The 23,531-nt window shown below is 37.4% G+C and overlaps 1 protein-coding gene across 1 annotated transcript in view; it reads right to left on the reverse strand.

Moving 5' to 3' along the window:
• WDR72 (WD repeat domain 72) overlaps window positions 1–23,531 on the reverse strand; it is a 209,115-nt gene that overhangs the window by 119,003 nt on the left and 66,581 nt on the right. The window contains exon 14 of the mRNA XM_033851701.2: window positions 16,890–17,092. Within this exon, the coding sequence (XP_033707592.1) occupies window positions 16,890–17,092 (203 nt within the window). The remainder of the gene's footprint in view (window positions 1–16,889; window positions 17,093–23,531) is intronic.

Here is a 23,531-nt window from a genome sequence, read left to right on the forward strand (position 1 = left end):
ATCCTTGCTGGGTAGAGTAATCTTGGTTGTAGGTTTTTCTCCTTCATCACTTTGCATATGTCCTGCCTCTCCCTTCTGGCTTGCAGAGTTTCTGCTGAAAGATCAGCTATTAACCTTATGGAGATTCCCTTGTGTGTTATTTGTTGTTTTTCCCTTGCTGCTTTTAATATGTTTTCTTTGTATTTAATTTTTAATAGTTTGATTAATATGTGTCTTCGCTTGTTTCTCCTTGGATTTATCCTGTATGGGATTCTCTGTTCTTCCTGGACTTGATTAACTATTTCCTTTCCCATATTAGGGTAGTTTTCAACTATAATCTCTTCAAATATTTTCTCAGTCCCTTTCTTTTTCTCTTCCTCATCTAGGACCCCTATAATTTGAATGTTGGTGCATTTAATGTTGTCCCAGAGGTCTCTGAGACTGTCCTAAGTTCTTTTCATTCTTTTTTCTTTATTCTGCTCTGCAGTAGTTATTTCCACTATTTTATCTTCCAGGTCACTTATCCGTTCTTGTGCCTCAGTTATTCTGCCATTGATTCCTTCTAGAGAGTTTTTAATTTCATTTATTGTGTTGTTCATCATTGTTTGTTTGCTCTTTAGTTCTTCTAGTTCCTTGTTAAACGTTTCTTGTATTTTCTCCATTCTATTTCCAAGATTTTGGATCATCTTTACTATAATTACTCTGAAGTCTTTTTCAGGTAGACTGCCTGTTTCCTCTTCATTTGTTTGGTCTGGTGGGTTTTTACCTTGCTCCTTCATCTGCTGTGTGTTTTTCTATCTTCTCATTTGGCTTAACTTACTGTGTTTGGGGTCTCCTTTTTGCAGGCTGCAGGTTCGTAGTTCCCTTTGTTTTTGGTGTCTCTCCCCAGTGGCTAAGGTTGGTTCAGTGGGTTGTGTAGGCTTCCTGGTGGAGGGGACTAGTGCCTGTGTTCTGGTGGATGAGGCTGGATCTTGTCTTTCTGGTGGACAGGTCCACGTCTGGTAGTGTGTTTTGGGGTGTCTGTGGCCTTATTATGATTTTAGGCAGCCTCTCTGCTAATGGATGTGGCTGTGTTCTTGTCTTGCTAGTTGTTTGGCATAGGGTATCCAGCATTGTAGCTTGCTGGTCGTTGAGTGAAGCTGGGTGTTGGTGTTGAGATGGAGATTTCTGGGATATGTTTGCCGTTTGATATTACGTGGAGCCGGGAGGTCTCTTGTGGACCAGTGTCCTGAAGTTGGCTCTCCCACCTCAGAGGCACAGCACTGACTCCTGGCTGGAGCACCAAGAGCCTTTCATCCATACGGCTCAGAATAAAAGGGAGAAAAAATAGAAAGTACGAAAGAGGATGAAATAAAATAAAATTAAATAAAGTAAAATAAAATAGTTATTAAAATAAAAAATAATTATTAAGAAAAAGTTTTAAAACGTAAAAAAACAAAAGAAAACAACGGACAGACAGTCCCCTAGGACAAATGGTGAAAGTAAAGTTATACAGACCAAATCACACACAGAAGCATACACATACACACTTACAGAAAGTTAAAAAGCGAAAAAAAAATATATATATATATATATCATTGCCCCCAAAGTCTACCTCCTCAATTTGGGATGATTTGTTGTCTATTCAGGTATTCAGGTATACAGGTATTCCACAGATGCAGGGTACATCAAGGTGATTGTGGAGATTTAATCCGCTACTCCTGAGGCTGCTGGGAAAAATTTCCCTTTCTCTTCTTTGTTCGCACAGCTCCTGGGGTTCAGCTTTGGATTTGGACCCGCCTCTGCATGTAGGTTGCCTGAGGGCGTCTGTTCTTCACTCAGACAGGATGGGGTTAAAGGAGCAGCTGCTTCGGGGGCTCTGGCACACTCAGGCTGGGAGGATGGAGGGGTACAGATGCGGCGGCAGAGGCCAGTGTGACATTGCACCAGCCTGAGGCGCGCCGTGCGTTCTCCCAGGGAAGTTGTCCCTGGATCACGGGACCCTGGCAGTGGTGGGTTGCACAGGCTCCCGGGAGGCGCGGTGTGGAGAGTGACCTGTGCTCGTACACAGGCTTCTTGGTGGCGGCAGCAGCAGCCTTAGCGTCCCATGCCCGTCTCTGGGGTCCGCGCTGCTCGCGCCTATCTCTGGAGCTCCTTTAAGCAGTGCTCTTAATCCCCTCTCCTCGTGCACCAGGAAACAAAGAGGGAAGAGAAAGTCTCTTGCCTCTTCAGCAGTTCCAGACCTTTTCCTGGTCTCCGTCCTGGCTAGCTGTGGCACACTAGCCCCTTTCAGGCTGTGTTCACGCAGCCAACCCCTGTCCTCTCCCTGCGATCCGACCGAAGCCCGAGCCTCAGCTCCCAGCCCTGCACATCCCAGCAGGTGAGAAGACAAGCCTCTCGGGCTGGTGAGTGCTGGTCGGCACCGGTCCTCTGTGCGGGAATCTCTCTGCTTTACCCTCCGCACCCCTGTTGCTGTGCTCTCCTCCGCGGCTCCGAAGCTTCCCCTCTCCGCCACCCACAGTCTCTGCCCGCAAAGGGGCTTAGTAGTCTGTGGAAACCTTTCCTCCTTCACAGCTCCCTCCCACTGCTGCAGGTCCCGTCCCTATTCTTTGTCTCTGTTTTTTCTTTTTTCTTTTGCCCTACCCAGGTACGTGGGGAGTTTCTTGCCTTTTGGGAGGTCTGAGGTCTTCTGCCAGCATTCAGTAGATGTTCTATAGGAGCAGTTCCACCTGTAGTTGTATTTCTGATGTATCTGTGGGGAGGAAGGTGATCTCCGCGTCTTACTCTTCTGCCATCTTGAACCTGCCTAATCTTCTTTTAAAAAATTACAGTCCATCTCCTCTTACTAGAAATGTGTCATGAGTGCCAAGACTTTGTTGAAATTCTTAGTATCAAGAAGACTGTCTGACACATAGTAGGTGTTCAATGGATATTTGCTGAATGAATAAAAGATTCTGTTCTGCATTCCACACTACAAAACTTACATAATGTATAGACATAGCAATTCTTTCAAGTAGCTTAAGGTCTAGTTGAGAATATAAGACATATATATACTTGTAAAATAACCAGGCAATCCATAGTTAACTTACAAGTGTTTAACCAGTGCATGTTAAATAGCCTGCAGATATTGTAGTATGGGTAGGATTTGACTAGGTGGAGAGAAGAGCACCTCCTGTACATGAGATTAGGCAAGAAGAGATGTGTGCAGAGTGGAATCAGTAGGGCAACCGTGTGGAGGGGCACTGACCTGCCTGCCATTACCAAGATACCTTCTCCCTAGAGGAGGAGCAAATCTTACAAGGAAGAAGAGCAAATCCCATGACGATTGGTGTCTCCTCGGGCTGTTAACCCAGCACACTACCCTATGTTCTCACAATAAGGGGTTACCTAAAGCATTTACTGTCATACATATCAAGGAGTAGAATCAGCCCTCTCTTCACCAACCTCTGATGAGAGGTTCAGCAATTTTCAAATGATCTATGAAAGTAGGAAGTGATGTCGGCCACTTGAGGGATGGAGGATTGTGCCAGAGACTTTGCATCTGGGAAATGAAACATAAATCAGGCCTCTTCATATTTATTACACTTACATTTCTAAAAGTTATTACAAACCTGTGATTAGACTGTTGCTGGCTTCAGGGATTTTCTGTCAAGGGGAGGGCTTAGTAAAGTAATTATTTGAGGGAAGCAGAGGGCTCATGATATACAGTACAATCCTCAGGCTATTTTTGAGTGCTTATTTTAGATAACTTTGTTACTAAAAAAAATAGTCTGAAATTTAAGGCAAGTGAATAGGGCAATAACAAATTTTGCTGGTGTAAGAAACCATTTAACTACACTACCTTTTAATCTTCCTTTGTGAGTCTATATCAGCTCACCATTGTGCCTATCTTACCTGTAGTGAATCATTCCTCCCTAATGTGCTAAATAGCCTAAATTTCATTACCAGTTTTAATAAACTTTTTCTTATAAGCTTTTGTATTGGTTTGGACTGGTCTAAATATCGATATGCCTTTCAAACTTTTGAATTGATTGAAACTTGTGTCTAAATATCAGTGGGGTAAGAGTTGTGTTTCAACAACCTCTTTGCTATTATTAACTATTTTTTTTTTTGCTAGATCACTCCCCTCTGTAAAATCAAGTCACACATAAAAACCCAATTTGGACTTTAAGCAATTGACTGACAAAGTAAATACCCATGGGGTTGGGGGGGGGGCATTCATTTTCATTGTTTCTGTTACAGCTCAAAAAAGGACATATTCTTCACTTTCTTACCATGTATTTTTCATGTTTCAACTTTAGTAATTTTTAGTCCATGTGTTTATTCAACAAATATTTTCTGAAAATCTGCCTTGTGTCCAACATATGCAGGTGATGACGATACCATGATAAACTGACAGCATATCACTGCCCATTTTGAGATTATACTGTTGTGGAAGGTGGGGAAAATAAAAAATGAAATAAATAGGATGCTGAGACAGAGAATAAGGGGAGGTGGGCTGCTACATACTTTATGGAAAATGACATTGAAGCTTAGACTTCAAGGTGAAGAATCAGAGGGGAAATATTCTGGTAGCAGACAAGCAGTAGGGAGAATATGAGTTACTTTAATGAGGCCAAGTAGCTGGAGATTAAATATGTAGCTGGAGGTTATGGCCCCAAATCTACAGTTGACCTTTTCAATATCTTTTTCTTTATAATTTTGGATTTTATCTGAGGATGACTACAACTCAGATGAATAATAGTTGAATATCCATTTCTGAGGCTCTTTTCTTTCTATCCAGGTCATGCTGGTGGAAGTGGAAAGACTAATTCATAAACTGTACTGTGTGTTCAACAGATTGGAAAGTCACACAGCTGAAGAATATGTTCAATCTCCACCCAAAGATAAGCATCAAAATCAAATTTAAAGCTCAGAAGGTATGCTAACAGTAGATATTGTCCCCAGCTTAGGAGCTACAATAAAAATTACATAAAAATAATACTGATTAACAATTTGAAATTTATTAACATCCTGAAATATTAAAGGAGATATTTTCTAGGTTTTGACTGCTTGCAGGTGTCCAGCATGTGGAACTCGCTGAAGGAACAGACAGGGTGAAAAGGTCCCAAAGAGAAACAAGAGTTTGATTCAAACTTCAGAAATGATTAGTACCAGGATAGCTAGTCAGGGCACTTAAGCAGATGTTGAATGTTACAGAACCAGAAGAAGAGAGTAATAGTTCTAAGACAGCAGTCACCCTGAATTAGAATGATTCCCATCTATAAGCAGAATTGTAAGATTGCCCCCAGTATTCTCAAAACCTGGCAAAGCATATCTTCTTCCAGTTATCTAACCAAACAGTAATCTAGGTACTGCCATGAAGGGATTGTGCTGATGTAATTAAGGTTCCAAATCAGTTGACTTTAAGATAGGAAGGTTATCTGAGTTGTCCTGACTTAATCACATTGAGTTTTTGAAAGCAGAGAGTTTTTTATGGCTGGTGGCTGAGGGGGAAGTCAGAGATTCAGAGTACTAGAGGGACTCCCTACATAAGAAGTTCTCCACTGCTGGCTTGAAGATGAAAAGACTGTATGTCAAGGAATGTGTGGGCCCCCTGGTCAACAGTCAGGGGGACTGTCCTACAGGGACTCCTGTTCTACAACCAGAAGGAAATGAATTCTGCCAATAACCTGAATAAGCTTGGAAGAGGACCCCAGCCTCAGATGATACAGCAACTGCAGCCCACACCTGGATTTCAGTCACATGAGACTCTGAGCAAAGAACCCAGTGTCATGCCAGATTCCTGGCACAGAAGAAATGGTGATATAAAAGTGTAATTTGTTCTAAACACTTACATTTGTGGCAATTTGCTACATAGCAACAGAAAACTAAAACACCTTCATCTCAAAGGGTTCAGGTAGAAGAAGCCAGAGTGGTCATTAGTGAGACCACTGGTTCCCAAAAAGAGGCAACCTGGAAGGCAGATGTATACTAAGGAGGGTGATCAGACAGAGAAAAGAAAAATCAGAGCTCCAAGCAAAAGCTAAATCCTATCAACTAATCACAGAAAAGCCAGGGAATTCTGAAATTCTGGGACTATAAAAATATCCAAAACCAACTTTTAGTACACCAGATCCCAAGCTCTGCTGGCAAAGAATCTTCAAGAAGATGGGATGGGGAAGTGAAGAGAGGACAACACAGGAACTCAACCATGAGAGAAATCCGGCAGGTCAAAGTCTGGCTACAGGATCCATCCACAAGTGGATTCAGCTATACTGACACTGAGAGAGCAGAGACAGGAACCAGAAAGTCTCAGTTTCAGCTCTAAACCCAATTTACTGTGTGATTCAATCACGACTGGGCTCCTAAATTCTCCTAAGAAGGGAGAGAACAGATAATATGACCACTTCTGGTTCTAACAGGCTACAATGCTAAAACTAGGAATAAAGGGTCTGATGAACCTGTCTCCCTCCATTACTACATTTTAGGCATCCAGATTATTGTTTTAGTTCAAGGAGCAAAAAAGGAAGTAAGACATTTGCTACCAGAGCCTAAATGTAGAGGGCCAAGTTTTGTATAATGAGACCTCTAGTGGGAGCTGGGAAGAAAGTAGTAAAGGTGAGTACAACTTCATATTTTGTAAGCTTTCATAATAGCTATCTAAAAACCAGCAGGTCTCAGACAACATGTGAAGACAAAAAAATAAAACCTAAAATTTTCAGTTATATTTGGATGTGCATGAAGTTAAACACGTGTATAAGAAAGGCCCTGCTGCTCACAGCAGCCTCTTATGACCATTTTTTAAATATCTGATAGGAATAATCGTACCTGGACCAAAAGCTTACGCAGCATATTTCAATTTAGGATAAAAGCTGTTTCCAGACTAATATGAGCTTCATAGTATGCAGAAAATTACAAAAGATGTAATTTATGTCATTATTTGTATTTAATGTCATGAATGCCATTTGGGGATACAGAGAACTGGTTGTGCCTTCAGGATGTCACTATTAAAACCCAATTCAGAAAAATGGATGAGCATATTAGCTGGATATATTTTTCAGTAAGTTCATGCTCTTAGTTTCAATGAATAAAGCTAAAGTTTGTTGTTGTTGTTACCATCTTTATTGGAGTATAATTGTTTTACAATGGTGTGTTAGTTTCTGCTGTATAACAAAGTGAATCAGCTATACATATACATATATAGCCATATCTCCTCCCTCTTGCATCTCCCTCCCACCCTCCCTATCCCACACCTCTAGGTGGTCACAAAGCACCGAGCTAATCTCCCTGTGCTATGTGGCTGCTTCCCACTAACTATTTTACATTTGGTAATGTATATATTTCAGTGCCACTCTCTCACTTCGTCCCAGCTTACCCTTCCCCCTTATGGACAACCTGGAAGAAATGGAAAAATTCTTAGAAAAGTACAAACTTCCAAGACTGAACCAGGAAGAAATAGAAAATATGAACAGACCAATCACAAGCACAGAAATTGAAACTGTGATTAAAAATCTTCCAGCAAACACAAGCCCAAGACCAGATGCTTCACAGGTGAATTCTATCAAACATTTAGAGAAGAGCTAACACCCATTCTTCTCAAACTCTTCCAAAATATAGCAGAGGAAGGAACATTCCCAAACTCATTCTACAAAGCCACCATCACCCTGATACCAGAACCAGACAAAGATGTCACAAAGAAAGAAAACTACAGGCCAATATCACTGATGAACATAGATGCAAAAATCCTCAACAAAATACCAGCAAACAGAATCCAACAGCACATTAAAAGGATCACACACCATGATCAAGTGGGTTTTATCCCAGGAATGCAAGGATTCTTCAATATACGCAAATCAATCAATGTGATACACCATATTCACAAACTGAAGGATAAAAACCATATGATAATCTCAATAGATGCAGAAAAACTTTCAACAAAATTCAACACCGATTTATATTAAAAACTCTCCAGAAAGTGGACATAGAAGGAACCTACCTCAACCATATATGACAAACCCACAGCCAGCATCATTCTCAATGGTGAAAAACTGAAACCATTTCCATTAAGATCAGGAACAAGACAAGGATGTCCACTCTCACTGCTGTTATTCAACATAGTTTTGGAAGTTTTAGTCACAGCAATCAGAGAAGAAAAAGAAATAAAAGGAACCCAAATCACAAAAGAAGAAGTAAAGCTGTCACTGTTTCAGATGACATGATACTATACATAGAGAATCCTAAAGATGCTACCAGATGGCTACTAGATCTAATCAATGAATTTGGTAAAGTAGCAGGATACAAAATTAATGCACAGAAATCTCTTGCATTCCTATACATTAACGACGAAAAATCTGAAAGAGAAATTAAGGAAACAATCCCACTTACCACTGCAACAAAAAGAATAAAATACCTAGGAATAAACCTTCCTAAGGAGACAAAAGACCTGTATGCAGAAAACTGTAAGACACAGGTGAAAGAAATTAGAGACGATACAAACAGATGGAGAGATATACCATGTTCTTGGACTGGAAGACTCAACATTGTGAAAATGACTCTACTACCCAAAGCAATCTACAGATTCAAAGCTAAAGTCTTCATACATACACTTTGTTTTTACCAACATAGGGGAAATATTCCATGAGAAGAGATGCTTTCTTTTCTGAGAATTGCTTCCTGTTACATTTTTGCATTTGCTGCTCTCTTAGGGCCAGTTTCAACATAAGTCATTGGTACAGAAGGAGTGCTCCTGTTGGGATTCCTTTAAATGGGTCCAGATGGTACTCTCAGTCTATAAGTGGCATTACCAGCTTTCAAAAAGAAAGGTTTTATTCTCTTTCATTTCTTTCCTGTTATAAGCCACTAACCCTTTTAGTTAACTCAACATCTGAATTTCTATAAACTTCATTTTTTACTCCTCAAAATATCATCCATTGTAGTAGTCATCAAAAATAGGATATAAACAGAAAATATTCCTGATGTCAGACAATGAATTGGTTACCAAGAAAACTCCAGTTTTCTGTAAGGAGTAACATTTACCATCATCTTTTAATCAGAACCAGCAATTTGCTCAATAACAGAACATCTAAATCCACTGGAGTGAATTTGTATCCCAGAAGATTTAGACCTCTTTCAGTAAGTTGAATAGGTCCATCTTTAGGTCCTACAAGAACCTGGCCTTAACAAATTTGGCAAGTCACAGGGTTTCTGTTTTTGTTTTGCTTTTAATTACAACTCAGAAAAAAAAAAATATGTAGGAAAGAAAAGAAATGAGGGAGAAACAAAAAGTCTCTAAATGGTTATGGTGGGTAATATGGTAGGTACATTATTACATAATATATATTTTCTAAAATATCCCTATAAAATTATTGTGCAAATGGTGTCAAATTTAAAGTCATGCTTTAATAAATTATGCTACTCTGTCCCTAGATTAATCTAAATACAAAATAAAACTGCCTGATATGTTTAACTTTTCGTCATGATTCTAAGATAGAATCCTCACCCACAAGTCAACTGATGACTATAATCAGAATATTTAATTCAAGAGAAAAGTTATAATCCTAGATTCCCATGTTTCTTACAGGATTGACTAATATTGTGGGGGTGGGGAAAAATACTGAGGTAAATCTAGGCTAAATCTAGCGCTAAAGAACAACATAAACATTTATTCAGTGAAAAGATTTACTTTAGAATTAACAGAAGGGATAACATTTTTTGAAACCAACTAAAATCAAAGCAGAACAAACCCTTCTTCTTGAAGAAATGAGAACTTCCTATCAGCAATTATAAAAACAATAACACTGACCTTGAATCAGCCTTACAGGTCTTTGTACACAATTATATTATCAGCTTTATGAATTTTCAGTTGCTATCTCAGCCAAAACACATAAATGCAGAGTTGGTCAGTAATAGGAAGATGGCTACTTTAACAGCTTTCACTGAAAGAGGCATTTGAGAAAGTACACATTCCACCAGCTTTTCCCATGTTAAAAATGACAGCTTTTTCAAATCCTGCTTAGCACACCTTAGACAAAGGCTTAATGACATCTCAAGTAAACAATAAAAATTCAAAATCAAGTCAGTCAAAACTAGAAATAATTTAAATAAATTTTATCTGCAATTTAAATAAACTATATTTCCATCAGTCTGCTGCAAGGTTTTTATACCAGGAAATTTTTTAAATTAAATATTGGAATTCGAAGTAAACTCTGGAAATTTTTTTCTCATCTTGAGTATATAATTTCACTGCCTCTTCTGTATCTTAAATATAACAGCTAGCAACAGCAGAGAAAGCCAGTGAAAAAAGTCCTTGTGTGTGGTTACTGTAATTAAAAGATTCAATATCTATTACCGCCAGCCAGGTATCATAGCAACCCTGTATTGCTGAAAACGCTAGAAAAATCTTCAAAATCAGCAAGACTCTGCTTTAGGGAAATCTTCAACAACACGGGGGACATTACTGGCTGTCAACATCTGTGGGTGTTGCCATGGGCACAGCCACAAAGAACCCTGCCATCTGTACAAAAAGGTACACACACAGAGAAGATGGGAGGACACAGAAGATAAACTGATAAGAGAATCAAAAAGAAGAAATAATTTCACTGGCAGTATACAATAGGCACACAATTTTGAGTCCATGTTTTACACTAATTCTTTTCTATTGTAGCTGGAGAATCCAAATTCAACTTAACTGTAATTGTGACTAAACATGAACCAGGGGGTGGAAATAATATCCTAAAACTCTGCACTTGTACCATTTATCACAAGTCTTAATTTGAAACTCAAAGTGAATTACATTTAAAATAATACTTAAACTTCCACTTATAAACCCTTGATAGTTGTTTATAAATCTACAGAAGAGAAAAGAACAGGTTACCATGAACAAGAACCCAATATTGATTTTTCGGCAGTGCAGTAAGGCATCTCCATTCTATTTGGCTGCTGTCAAAGCCACTCTTTAACAGCTGGAGTCAAATTGCACTATTTACAGAAAGAGCCCTTGTCAAGTGGACCATAAGTAGCCTAACAATACGCTATTCAAATGGCACTTTGCCACACAAATTGCTGACTTGATGAATAACCTATGTCAATGACTAAGGCTAATATAAAAGTTTCATTTTTATGAGAGGTTTTACATTCACACATTAAGTAAGCTTTCTTTGAAGAACTATTAGGCTATATATTTCAGGACTTTGGACGCTGAAAATAATTAAAATCTGTTTAAATACATCAAGGGAACTTGACAACATTAATATGGATCTGGTGTTAACTACATTTGTCACACGAGTCAGAACAGTGCCCTTCTGTTTCTGGCACTCCCCACCGGCACGTGCAGCACAAAGCCGGACTCAGACCAGCCGCGTACCATGAAATAGGAGCATTCTCCTTTTGTGCCTCTGATTTACATGGCCAGCGAATGTTTAGATACAAGCCCGGCTTTGAAGTACTGTGAGGAAATTCAGGGTTGCTTCTGTGTGCGCGGCGGACAGCTGGAGTCATTTAATGGTGTGGGGTTCCTACTTTTCATAGTGACTCTGAGACCTCCTGAATTAGTTTTGGAACAAAGCTGTGATATGCTTTTCAGAGTTTTCCTCAACACTGAGGGAAGTTTGTATCAAAAATGCTTAAACTCATGCCACAAAGTAAGAAAAGGGATATCCTTTATAAAACAGCTACAAAAAATTGCGTATTACAGAAATTTTTTTGACTTATAGTAGTTAAAATTACCATATAAAATGCTTATGAGAAATGGTTACACTGTCAAAAACTTGCACCACTTCACATGTGTTTCAAAAAGCAAATTGACTTCTATATTTCTCTATTGTATATTTCTCTATACTATCTCACTAGGACAGGTGATATCATTTAGGCACTAAGTTTTGAGTTGGGATTCACTAAATCAAAATACTTAAAACAAAAATCTTAATCCAATGTTAACAGAGAGAAATTTCTATATTTTCATGAAGGGCTGGCATGTCTAATAATAAAAATCTGTTTTCTTTTAAAATTATATAAAATTGATGCAAAATATTGTCTACATTAGAAACAATAGGCATATGCTGTTTATTACATTAAAAAGAATACTGAAAATTAACTACTAATCAAAAATGTGAAAATTATCATTCTATATTCAGGATTTATCCCTATATAACTCAATTGTTTTCAAATAAATATTATTTGTTCTTTTTGTAATAATTCAATTTTGATAATATAGATAGTTTAATGAAAACTGAGTTAATCTGCAACATGCAATATTGCCACAGTGAATTATTATTTCATATTGATACATGTAAATTTGCAGGTGAAATTTTCAAATTGCACAATTAAGAAGCTACTCTAGTTCCATTTTGGTTATGTTTTTGTTTCATAAAATGTAAAAGAACTAATGTTGCATTCCAATAAAGTAATATGTAGTAGTGGGATCTGATTTTCTATTGGTGGCCTACCAGTACACCATCTGTGTTTTACAAGAGGTAGCAGGATAAAGCTGTAATAAGATTTTTCAGCAAATGGCACCAAACAGGCATAACTCTAAGGTCAACTAAAGGTTAAAAAAATACAAACATATTTCTAGAAAGCGCAACTGGAACGTAAATAAATGTAAATGCATTATTTATAATCAATTTTATATATTTAGATAATGATGCATGTATAAGTGCTTTATTTAAAGAAAATTTCATTTTAAAACATGTTGCTTGGATTAGGAAGCATAATGTACACATTTGTTTTCCACAAAGGGCAGATTTTCAAACACATCAATTTCATGAATGCTGTCAGGAAACAGACTTGATACAAGGGCTTTTGGATTACATTCCTCATAGTGCAGAAGTTGGGATAAGTTGCTTTATTAAAAATTTAGATATCTAGGGAGGGGGTAGGTATTGGCTATTTTGCTAGTTCCTCCAAGTACCTCATGATTTCCAAGTCTAGAGAGGACTGACTAGATCAGAAATTGGCAAATAATGGCCAGCGAGTATCAAATGTGGTCCACTGCTTGTTTTTGTAAATAAAGTTTTATCAAAACACAACCACACTCATTTGTTTAAGTATGGTCTGTGGTGGCTTCTGTACTCCAACAGCAGAAATGAATGGTTGCAACAGCAAAAATACGGCCTGCAAAGCCTAAAATATTTACCATCTGGTCCTTTACAAAAAAGTTTGCTTATCCCTGGTCTAGTTCAACATTTGTCCAACATAAATAAAATGCAAACTGCATGTGTAATTTTAAACTGCCTAGTAGCCATATTGAAAAACATAGAAAGAAACAGGTTCAATTGGTTTTAATAATATATTTTATTTAAGCCTATATATCCAAAACATCATTTTAACATGTGCTGTTAGCCAAATTTCAAGTGCTCCATAGCCATTTATGGTTAATGGCTGCCATATTAAACCATGTAACTCTAAAAAAGCAACCAGGGGGAGCTGTTGGGGACCCATTCTACAGAAAATCAGGTTATTTTTTTAAAAGGCATTTCCAGAACATTACAATGGGTCTAAATTGTGGCAGTTAAAATAATCCTGTTTATTTTTTTACTCATTTTACAGACAAGAAGTGTGGAAAAAGAATTTAAAACCAACCAACAGAATAATAGAGAAAAAAGACCTTCCCTCGTTAAAATCTGATGAGGTAATGAAGAGTTCTGCCATGTAAAGATGATTTTAGTAAGGTTGTTTATTTTCTACTTTGAAGCTAAATTCCTCCCACTGCAATTTAAACAGTTTTTATCTTGTTTTATCCTCAGCAGAATCTGAGAAAAGCAGTTCCCCATCACTAATATGATATTGTATTCCTTTAAATCCTTTAAGACTCTGGTCCTCTCCTACCCCAAAGATTTTTCTTTGCCTAGCTGCACAAATTCAACTCCTTTGGCCTTTCTAATTGGACCCGTTTTTTAAATGTTTTATTGTATTTGTTGTTCTCTTTAAAACCTTCTCCTAAATCTATATGCACTCTTCAAATGCAAGAAGGAAAAGTGGACACAGCATCCTAATAAATGCAAAGTATTGCCAAACACAAAGAGCTCACCACACAGATATTACATGCTATTCTTCCTTTTAAACAGTTCATGCTACCATTCGAAAATATTTCACTTGTCTCTCACTGAAGTCCATACCAAAAAATTCTGAAACACAGAGTAACCCTACATTGTTCCAAATTTTACAGGCTTATTGTCCCTCATTTTTCCCAGCTCTGAAATAAGTGTGATTCCTCTTCTATAAATCTGATTTTTTTTCTTATGAAAACTAATGAAGCATTTTACTATATTAACAAAAAGGAGAATGGAGAATTTATAAGCATTCTTGAAATTTTATGCTTATCAAATTCATAAATAAAAGATTAAGATAAAACAATCTTAAAGGCTTAAGTCTAAGACGGTGAGAAGAAGATATGCAGTACATAATTGGAGAAGATATAACCTAGGAGAAGCACAAATAAAAATAGCTCTACTCAACAGTAAGCTCAATAATAAGAGAAATAAAGTACATAGAACAAAGGAGGTGATAGTCTTGTCTAATTCAATTCTCCACCTCTGTAGAGAGTAAAAGTTGGAAATTGCAGTCATCTAAGGTAAAGGGCAGCAGCTAGGAAATGAAGTTGGAATCAGCCTAAGAGTAGGAAAACAAGACCCCGGCATTTTATTGCCTCCTGGAGTCAAGAAAGAAACAAAATTATATAAAGAAAATGAAATCTATATATACTATTATCACTACCTAAAGGGTAGCTCTGAGGTCCTGCAAGAAACAGCAGTCAGTTTACCTTCTGGGAACTAAGCTAGTAAAATAGGTACTTGATGAATGAGATTTGCTCTTGCAGACCTTAGGCATATGACATGCACGAGTCAAGAGACATATCCAAGTTCTCATCCACTATTCTAGCATATAATTTCCACTATAAAATACAAATTCTATTGTGAAAGAAAAGCAACAAAGCCGCATTAAGATGGGAATGCTTGGCAGTCAGCTGGGCTCACTCACTGGGCTTTATTTACCCCAACTTTAAAATATGTAATACAAGTGTGGTTCTGTCTCCCACTTTAGGAGACTAAGACCCTATCACTTTCAACTTCAGTTGTGAATGTTAAAAAATTTCATCATATTGATATAATTGTCCTTATAAAACATGACTTCCTGAGAATTCCCTGGTGGTCCAGTGGTTAGGACTCCGAGCTTCCACTGCAGGGGCCACAGATTGGAATCTAAGGTCCCACATGCCACACAGCATAGCCAAAAGAAAAAAAACCATGACTTCTTCTTTCAAGTTAAGAACATGAAAAACAGATTTGGAAAATCCAAAAACAATTAGACTAAATGAGAAAAGGAAAGAAAGGGGAAAAAAAGCTGCAGCCTAATCACTGGTTTTAACATCTGCAGGAGAAAGCATAAACAAAAGTAGCTGGCCTAAAGAGAGAAATCCAAAATTTAGAAATTTTTCAATGTATATCAGCCTTGACCAAGGGAGATAGTACCCCATGGACTGAAAGCACAGACTGCATTATCTTCTTAGAGCTCAGTGAATGAATACCCTGGGGCTCTGACTCCATGCCCATCAAGGAATGCTCTGCTAAAATTCCACCTCCCCGCTCTCCCTCATGCCCTGTAGCTTTGCTAATGTGAGACTGTGCTGAGCAATGAACTGCCATCATATTTATCATTATACATTAAAGAATTGTCATTCTAGTTTAAATATTCATTTCTTGGGTGTTTGGTTAGTATGACTCAGTTCTCAAAAGGTTGACAAACTCTGGCCTCACTGATAAAATCGAAATCTAGTCTTTAAACCGAAAAAGCTGAGGCTCATACGCTGGTGCCCTCACCTCCACCCCCACTGCAGCTTTGAGGCAGAGCTTAGCAGCCAATTGGCCTTACTTAAAAAATGACACACCCTTTTGCCTCTAACTACATACATACACATGAGATAAAATAAAGTCTTATTTAAAGTCCTTATTAATGTTACTTTGAGTCTTCATAATATCATTAAAATAACGGAAAATGTTAACAACATAAAAATCAGCTAAAATTTGACTTAGAAACCCCACTTCTGGAAATATATCCCATTAAATAACACTAAGTATTAAAAAAAAACTTTCGGTTCATAGTTGTGTTAGTCTTAAACTGAAGCATAAAAAACAATCCATATATTAAGCCATAGGAAAATAATTCATATCAGTCTAGTATATACACAGTATAGAGCATGATGCAGCCATTAAAAAGAAATAGACATTATTATGAAAATATGTTTACATAAAAAATACTACATTATATATATGCATATAAATGCCACAGTTGCAACCTGAGGAGGGGATAACTTGGAGGTGTAGATGACAGAAGAATGGAAGAATCCCTTAAAGAAATCAGATTAAATTGCTATGTCATGTTTAGAACTGAAAAATAATCAAACTCATGCAAATTTCTGTGACACAGGTTAACGTGGCTTGAGAAAATGAATGTAAACTCCATCATTGTGTGTTAACTGAGGCCTGGAATCCTAAAGAGCTAGTGACCCTAGAGATGCTGAGTATACCAAAAGAATTGCCCAAACAACGATCCAGTTTTTCTGATGGTTTTGGGTTTACTTGTAATCAGCATTTTAAAAAGAGGTCAAATACCCAAGTGAAAAAAAAATTGATCCCGACCACAGAATATAATTTTCCCCCCTTTTCATTGAAAACCATCTAGAATTCAAAGATTAATATAAAACTGGCTCAATCTTGATAAGCCAGGACCTGTCTTATCAAAAAAGAATGCTATAGTCATTCAAAACTAATAATCACTCAAAAAGTTATCCTGATTCACCCAAGATCGCTTGGTAGGTACGCCTGGTAGATGTGATCATCTCTGAGTTCTTATCTTTGTACTGATATTTAATGGCCACATATTTATGAAAGCACTTTACTTCTTACTCAGGGTTGATAATGTTCTTCGTGAGCAGCAGCTTGATTTGAACTTACCTTACATGAAGACTCCACCTGCAGACCAGGGCAAGGTATTGGCCCAAACTGGTAGGAGCTGGGGGACCTCTGTTCTACACTTTTGTGCTTACGTGTCTCTGAGGCAACTGGAAGTACAGATTCAGGCTTTAGAAGCTGTGAATCATCACAACAATTAAGAATAATCCTTGCTCTTTCTCCCGTTTCATGTCTTTCCAAAGTGCCTGGAAAACAAGATTAGAAATAAAAATTTGTGCAAAATATTTACCCCCAAATAATGAAAAGAAGAAACCACTTGTAACACAAAATCACAATTCTTTAAGTTATCATGCCTTACTATCTCCTTGCAACCAAAAAACAGCCTGGAGCTTTCTCTAAATTATTCAAATCATCATATTACAAAGGCTGAAATTATAGACTTGAAAAGCTCATCTTCCTCTTTGTGCTTTTTCGTCCACTGAAATCAACAGGGCATTCAATAGTCGTTAACAGTAAAGTCTCATTATACAGTATGCAAGTGATCGATAACAAACAACTATGGAATATTTTAGTGCTGTCCCCTAGCGTTCCAACTCACAAACAACAGAGAATCCACAGTGCTTTGCTTAGGTTCCCAACCTTAAAATGTTTCTATTGGTAATACAGCATTTATGTGAATAGGGGAAATAAGAACAGAGATGCCCAAGTACCCTCAGCTTCAGGAATTCAGGCCACTCTAGGGTTTTGTTGCTGGTGGTGGTATTGCTGATATTGTTGCTGTGATATATTTTGGCTTTTATTTCTTATTTTATTCGGAGAGAAAAACATTATTTTGCCCTCTTCTCTGCCATTCTTGCAGTTTCAGAATTTCAAAGTACTGGCAATTTCAATTTACAGTTAAAAGGAACAAGTATGAAATAGAGCAAAAGTATCAGAAAACAATTCACAGAGAGTGTTTTATAAAATACAATGTTATGACACTCAGTGGAATCTTGGTAAGGCATCTCCCTGTGAACTGCTTTCCCTAGTCCCCTAGAGGGCATATTTCTGGCAAGTTATACCACACCACAGCAGCTCCGCTACCATCCAGTGACCACAGCTATAACCTCTCCAGCAAGGTCAGGATCTTAGCCCTGGGGTTGGGGAGGTCTCTTCCTTGGGCAGCTATCTCAGCTCTAGGGTAATGGCTGCTCCTTAAATCTGCTATTCCTATACTCTTTAGTTTTCTTTAGTTCTTATTAACCTGTCCCTCCCACTGAAATTCTTTATGGTGGTTACTAATTTTTTAATGTTAAATGATCTCTATTCAAATTACTATGTCATTTCTCTCTCCTGATTCTATCCTGATTAATATTAATATATCACAGTAAATCACTTCTGATGCAGAATGTTCCTTTAAATATATTCCTGGAATTATGGAATTTACATGACTTCAGAGATATACTTAAATTGTTAGAGAGGGTCAATAGCAAGAACAGTAGTCCTAATGTAAATAGTAACCTAGGCGGCAGGGCAGACCCCAAGGAGGTCCAACACAGGATGCCTTTTTCAACTCTAATAAGCTGCCTTCGGCAAGAGACAGAATAGTCACTACTGCCTGATATTAACGAAATATCAGAAACTGAAGGCTTACAAAACTGCTTAATTCAACTTCTAATTTCAGGGGATCTTTTCCTTTCCAAAGTGAACTCAATTAGTTTTTTTTTTTTTCTTTTGCACTGTACTACATCAAGAATATGATTGAACTCACACCTACTCTTCATTTGGATCAATCTGAACATGATAAGGAAATATGCAGAGACATATGTGAGTTAAATATTATTGAAAGTGACAATACCATTTCCTCCCTCAAAGTAGATGTGCAAAAAATAGCATAAAATCTACCCCAAGTAAAATATTCATTGTATAAAATATCATAAAAACATCATAAATATCTTGCATTTTTTATATGAGGTTTTATACAATTTGTTTTAATCCTAACTATACAATAGTACATTAGAGAATGGAAACAACCATAAGAGAGCTTAGAACAATTAACATGCTATGGGAAAATGAAGGAAAGATGTTACTGGCAAGTATTCCAAGCAGTTTTCAAGGATCCAAAATTACGTATTCCTCAAAAAGCCAGTGCACAGAAACTTCAGAAGCAGCCAAGATCCCCTTTGCAGAGCCTAGGTCCATATTGACAATATTTCCATTTGTATATCCTGCTTTCATCACTAATTCAAGCACCCCACAGCATCCCTAATCACATTTTCTTTTTTTACACCAGAACTTTCTCTGTGGCCCCCTTTGGAACCGTGTGCCTAGCTGTGGTCCTCTCTATCACCAGGGTTGACAGCCCTGAGACATCACTGCATGGTGGGTAAGAGCAGACTCAGCACCAGCCTGCCTTGCACTTGAATCTTGGTTTTACCCTTACCTGTTGTGTGGTCTTGGGCAAGTCATTTCATTTCTGTGCCTCAGTTTCCTCATCTGTGCAATGGTGATGTTAATCCTTCTTACCTCACTGGGTTACTATGAGAATTCGATTGAGTAGACATGTAAAACGTCTTAGAATAGGTTCTGGCACACAGTGGGTGCTGTGCCATATGACAGTCCTCCTCTGACATCAGTGGGTTCTCACTCAGCCCCTCGTAAGCAGTTTAGCTCTGTGGCTCTGGGTCTGCCTGACACCAGGCCTGAGCTCACTGAGCATAAGATCAGCGTGGTCCCCCCGCCTCCTACCTGAGACTCGAAACTCCTCCTTGCCTCTCAGGGTAGGTTATAATCAAAATCAGAGTGGGATTATACATTTGCCTTACTTTTTAATCCTCCTCAGTGAACCAGGCTGGAGTCTGGCCTAAATTAAAGGCTAGATAAATACTTCTTAATGGATTATATGACATCAGCAACCTGGCTAATGATTTTTCACGGTGGCTACACTTGGGATTAAATCCAAACTCCTTGACCCACAAGTCATATTCTTACCCCTGCTTCCTCCCATGTCATCCTCCCCTTGCTCACAAATTAGATTTTTTTTTTTGAGAAAAGATCTTTGAAAATAAATTCTCTCCTGCTAGCTCCATCTTTCTCCTTAAGAATTAGCTTAAAACCTCACCTCCTCAGAGATGCTTTTCTAAAGTAAATTCTCCTCTGATGCATTGTTTTCTATCTCAGCTTCTTTACTTTGCAGAATTTAACACATTTGTAATTGGTATATTTTATCTGCTTACTTAAATGCAGAGCTGTCTCTCTACTCGATGCTAAATTCTTTTTGGCAAGTATGTATTCTATGAGCTTGGTACAAAACAGAGCTCAATATGTGCTCATTGAATGAATAAAACAAATTTTACCCTTTTCTTGTAGCAGTGGAAGGAGGTGGCTATGAAAGCATCAGAGCATGCCAAGGTCTCAGAAGAAAACACCAAATTATACCCATTATAAACTTCAACACTAGAGCCCAGGAGGAGCCAACACTGGGAAAAGCAGCATTCACATGCCTGACGCCTGTCCCAGGTCTCAGCAGTGTGGCCAGGTCCTTCCTGATGTCCCAAGAATCTGGAACTGGAAACACAAGTAAGTCTCTCAATGACATATTTTAATTTGACCTGTGGAGTAGCTGCTTGCTAGCTACTAAATGGTCCTAATAAAGAGGGCACAGAGGAGATGTTTCTGTTTCCATCCAAACAGACATGAAAAGTTAACAGGTACAGTTCCAGATAGCAATCAGAGCAGAGAGACAAAGGCTTAAGCATTATCAGCAGATGAGTGAGGATTAAATCCCAATGAAAGAATGTCATTTTCAAGAGAGTTTGGAGGGAGATTTGTCAAGAGACCAGCATAAAACCTTTAGCAGTTTCTGCACATAGAGAGGAAAGGAGAGAAGGAAAATTCAGAAGCTGTTGTAAATCAGTATGTTGCTAAAATACAGTCATATTTTAAGTGCATTGGGATTGTCAATTATTTATAAGGCATCTATAGCTTTTTTGTTTTGTTTTTAAATAGGGCAAATAATCTACCTTGTAATGTGCCTGTAATGAAATCTGATTTTGAAGTATCAAGATATTTTAAAGCAAGACATTTACTAGGAAGGATGCTGCCTTCAATTGTGATAGAAAAACAAGGCAGAGGGTAAAGAGAATGCATTTAGATGATAAAATATCCCTGATATGTCATAGACTTGAATATCTACATAAAGAAAAGGAAGGAGTAGTAATATTCTACACTTGATTCCCTTCCACATGATCAGAAGTTGCTCCCTTGATTTTATTTCTCTTATAATCTTCCCATATTTTAAATACTTGCTATCTTCTATCTAAACAGTTTTTCAGCTCCCACTAATATGTGCTTTCCAAAATCAACAAAATTATCATAGCCTGCTACCAATTAATGAATAGCTTTAAATTACATATTTAAAAGCCCCAGCCAGATAAACTTTGCTCTACAACCTAACATCTAGATCAACTAAGTCTGTGGGAAAAGCAATAGCTGTAATCTCATAATGGACAGAAATGGTTAAAAAAGAAAACATAATCACTTGATGAATACATCTGCAAATAATGAGTAAATTAAGATTCAAAAACAATATGCAGATGGGTTAACTTTTTATCACATTGTACAGAAACATTTTATTTCCTTAAAAATTATATGTAAATAAATTTGAGACAGTAATTGATTTATTATAACTTATGGTGTTTTTCTTCAGAAGAACTCTGTAGAAATAGCATTACTACAGAAACATAAAATCCACCCAGCACAGTAAAATCACATATATTATAAACCAACAAATTTTAAACAATTTGCTTAACCAAAAATTTTTTCTCAAGTAAATATTGTGCTTATTATGGGATTGTGAAAAAATCAGAATTTGGTAAATAATTCCTATTATGTGATTAGTAATTAATATAAATTGCACTTATATGACTAAAGCTTAACATTAAGAACATGTGAGTGGACACATCATAGAGTTAGTCTTTTTTCTACATCAGGTAGGCATTTTCTAACTGAATCCACCACAATATTGGGCAGTAAATAAGAGGACAGTTATATTTGAAAGTGACTCTCTCTAAAAGAGAATAGGCCAAAATAATGGCCTCGCTACCAAATCTTGTAGTCAAATTAATAAAATCACCTTTCAACAAAACAGCTGACTGACAGCTGTAATCCAATTCCACATATCAAGGAATCTGACCACTGGGTCTGTTGTAAGATTTACCATTTATCTTCAGTTACACATGAAGTTCATTGCCTTGCTCGCAGAAGTGTATGGAGATCGACCTGGTGCCCCCTTCCTAACAAAACCATTTCATAGTTACTGCATCTTACTCCAGAAAATGTATAACTGATGGGGGTTCTGACCAGGGACAGGGGACCCTGGAGGTATCAAACTTAGCTAACTAGAAAATAAGGGAAAGGTGGGGATAGGTGATGGATCTGAAAACATTAAACGAGGCATGAAGACATGTACTTTCATTCCTAAATGTATTTGAATATAATAAATTCAGCTGTAAAATAGATTGCCAAGGAGGCAGCTCATTTTGCTCTATATAAAAGTCCTAATATGATAAACTCACGATTGGCTTCACATCAACCTTCTGTACCTTAAGGGTATGTAGAATACATTTTCACAAAGTCTCTGACCACCACGACCTTAACCCCAGCTCTGCCACTGCCTCTGGCACATTCAAAGAAACACTGGGATTTATCAGCTGGGCCACCTCAACACTCACATCTAATTCTGATCACTGACCTCCAGAAAAACTGAATAAAGGAGTGGGGATGGGGTGGGGTGAAAGAAAAAAAAGGACCAAAATACATCGAGGTTTAAAGTTGTTGAGGTATAAGGATTACAAATAATGCATTAATTTTAAACAAATTTGAAAGTAGAGTTTTTTGGATAAGGTATTTACTTATTAAATATTCCTTCTTTTTAAACATGTGCTAACACCATAGAAGCTACTACGAATAAATTTCAATTTTTAACCTCATTCTAAGACTTCATATAATTTTAAAACAAATTTAAGAAGTGAATGTTTATGGAAAAGTATTTCTATATTATGAGACAAAAAATATATTTAATTAAGTTTATAATTACCTATTATATACAAAACATTAAAATTGGACTGCCTCTAAGTATTGTAAAAGGCCATTCACTCTGTATTTTTGATTCTTTTACACCAGACATGCTTATTTTTTACTTCTAAAATATTTCAAAAATAGACTTTTTCCTTTCATTTTCTTGGTTGAAGGTTAAGTTACTTAGGGGATACAATATCCCTAGAGATTTGACTCTATCATTTATTCACTTCTGTTGTCAGTTAATTTAATTAGGTGTTTATTTGCTGAGTTGATCTGGAATTTTTCCTGGAAAAAGGAAGAGTATTGGACAAGGAAAAATCAGAGAACAGTCTCCTGAATAAAGATGCTGGCTGGGTGAGGGGTGAAGTCATATGGAAAGTCCCTTTTTTCTGGAGGGATATGGTGATCATGGGAGGACAAAAACCTTTTGATTGCAATCAATTTCCCCTTGGTACATGGCAGTGGTTTCCTTTAGGCAAAGAATGGGTGATCAAAGCTCCAGCAGGCATGTCAGCACCAATTCTCAGTGTACCTTCACTATAATCCTGGCACCCCGGTGCCACTTGTACAATTTCATGCCATGTTTCTGTACCCAGTTACCCAAAAAGCTTCTCCTATTTCTTC

Source organism: Tursiops truncatus, chromosome 2 (assembly GCF_011762595.2).
Source record: "Tursiops truncatus isolate mTurTru1 chromosome 2, mTurTru1.mat.Y, whole genome shotgun sequence".
NCBI classification, from domain to species: domain Eukaryota; kingdom Metazoa; phylum Chordata; class Mammalia; order Artiodactyla; family Delphinidae; genus Tursiops; species Tursiops truncatus.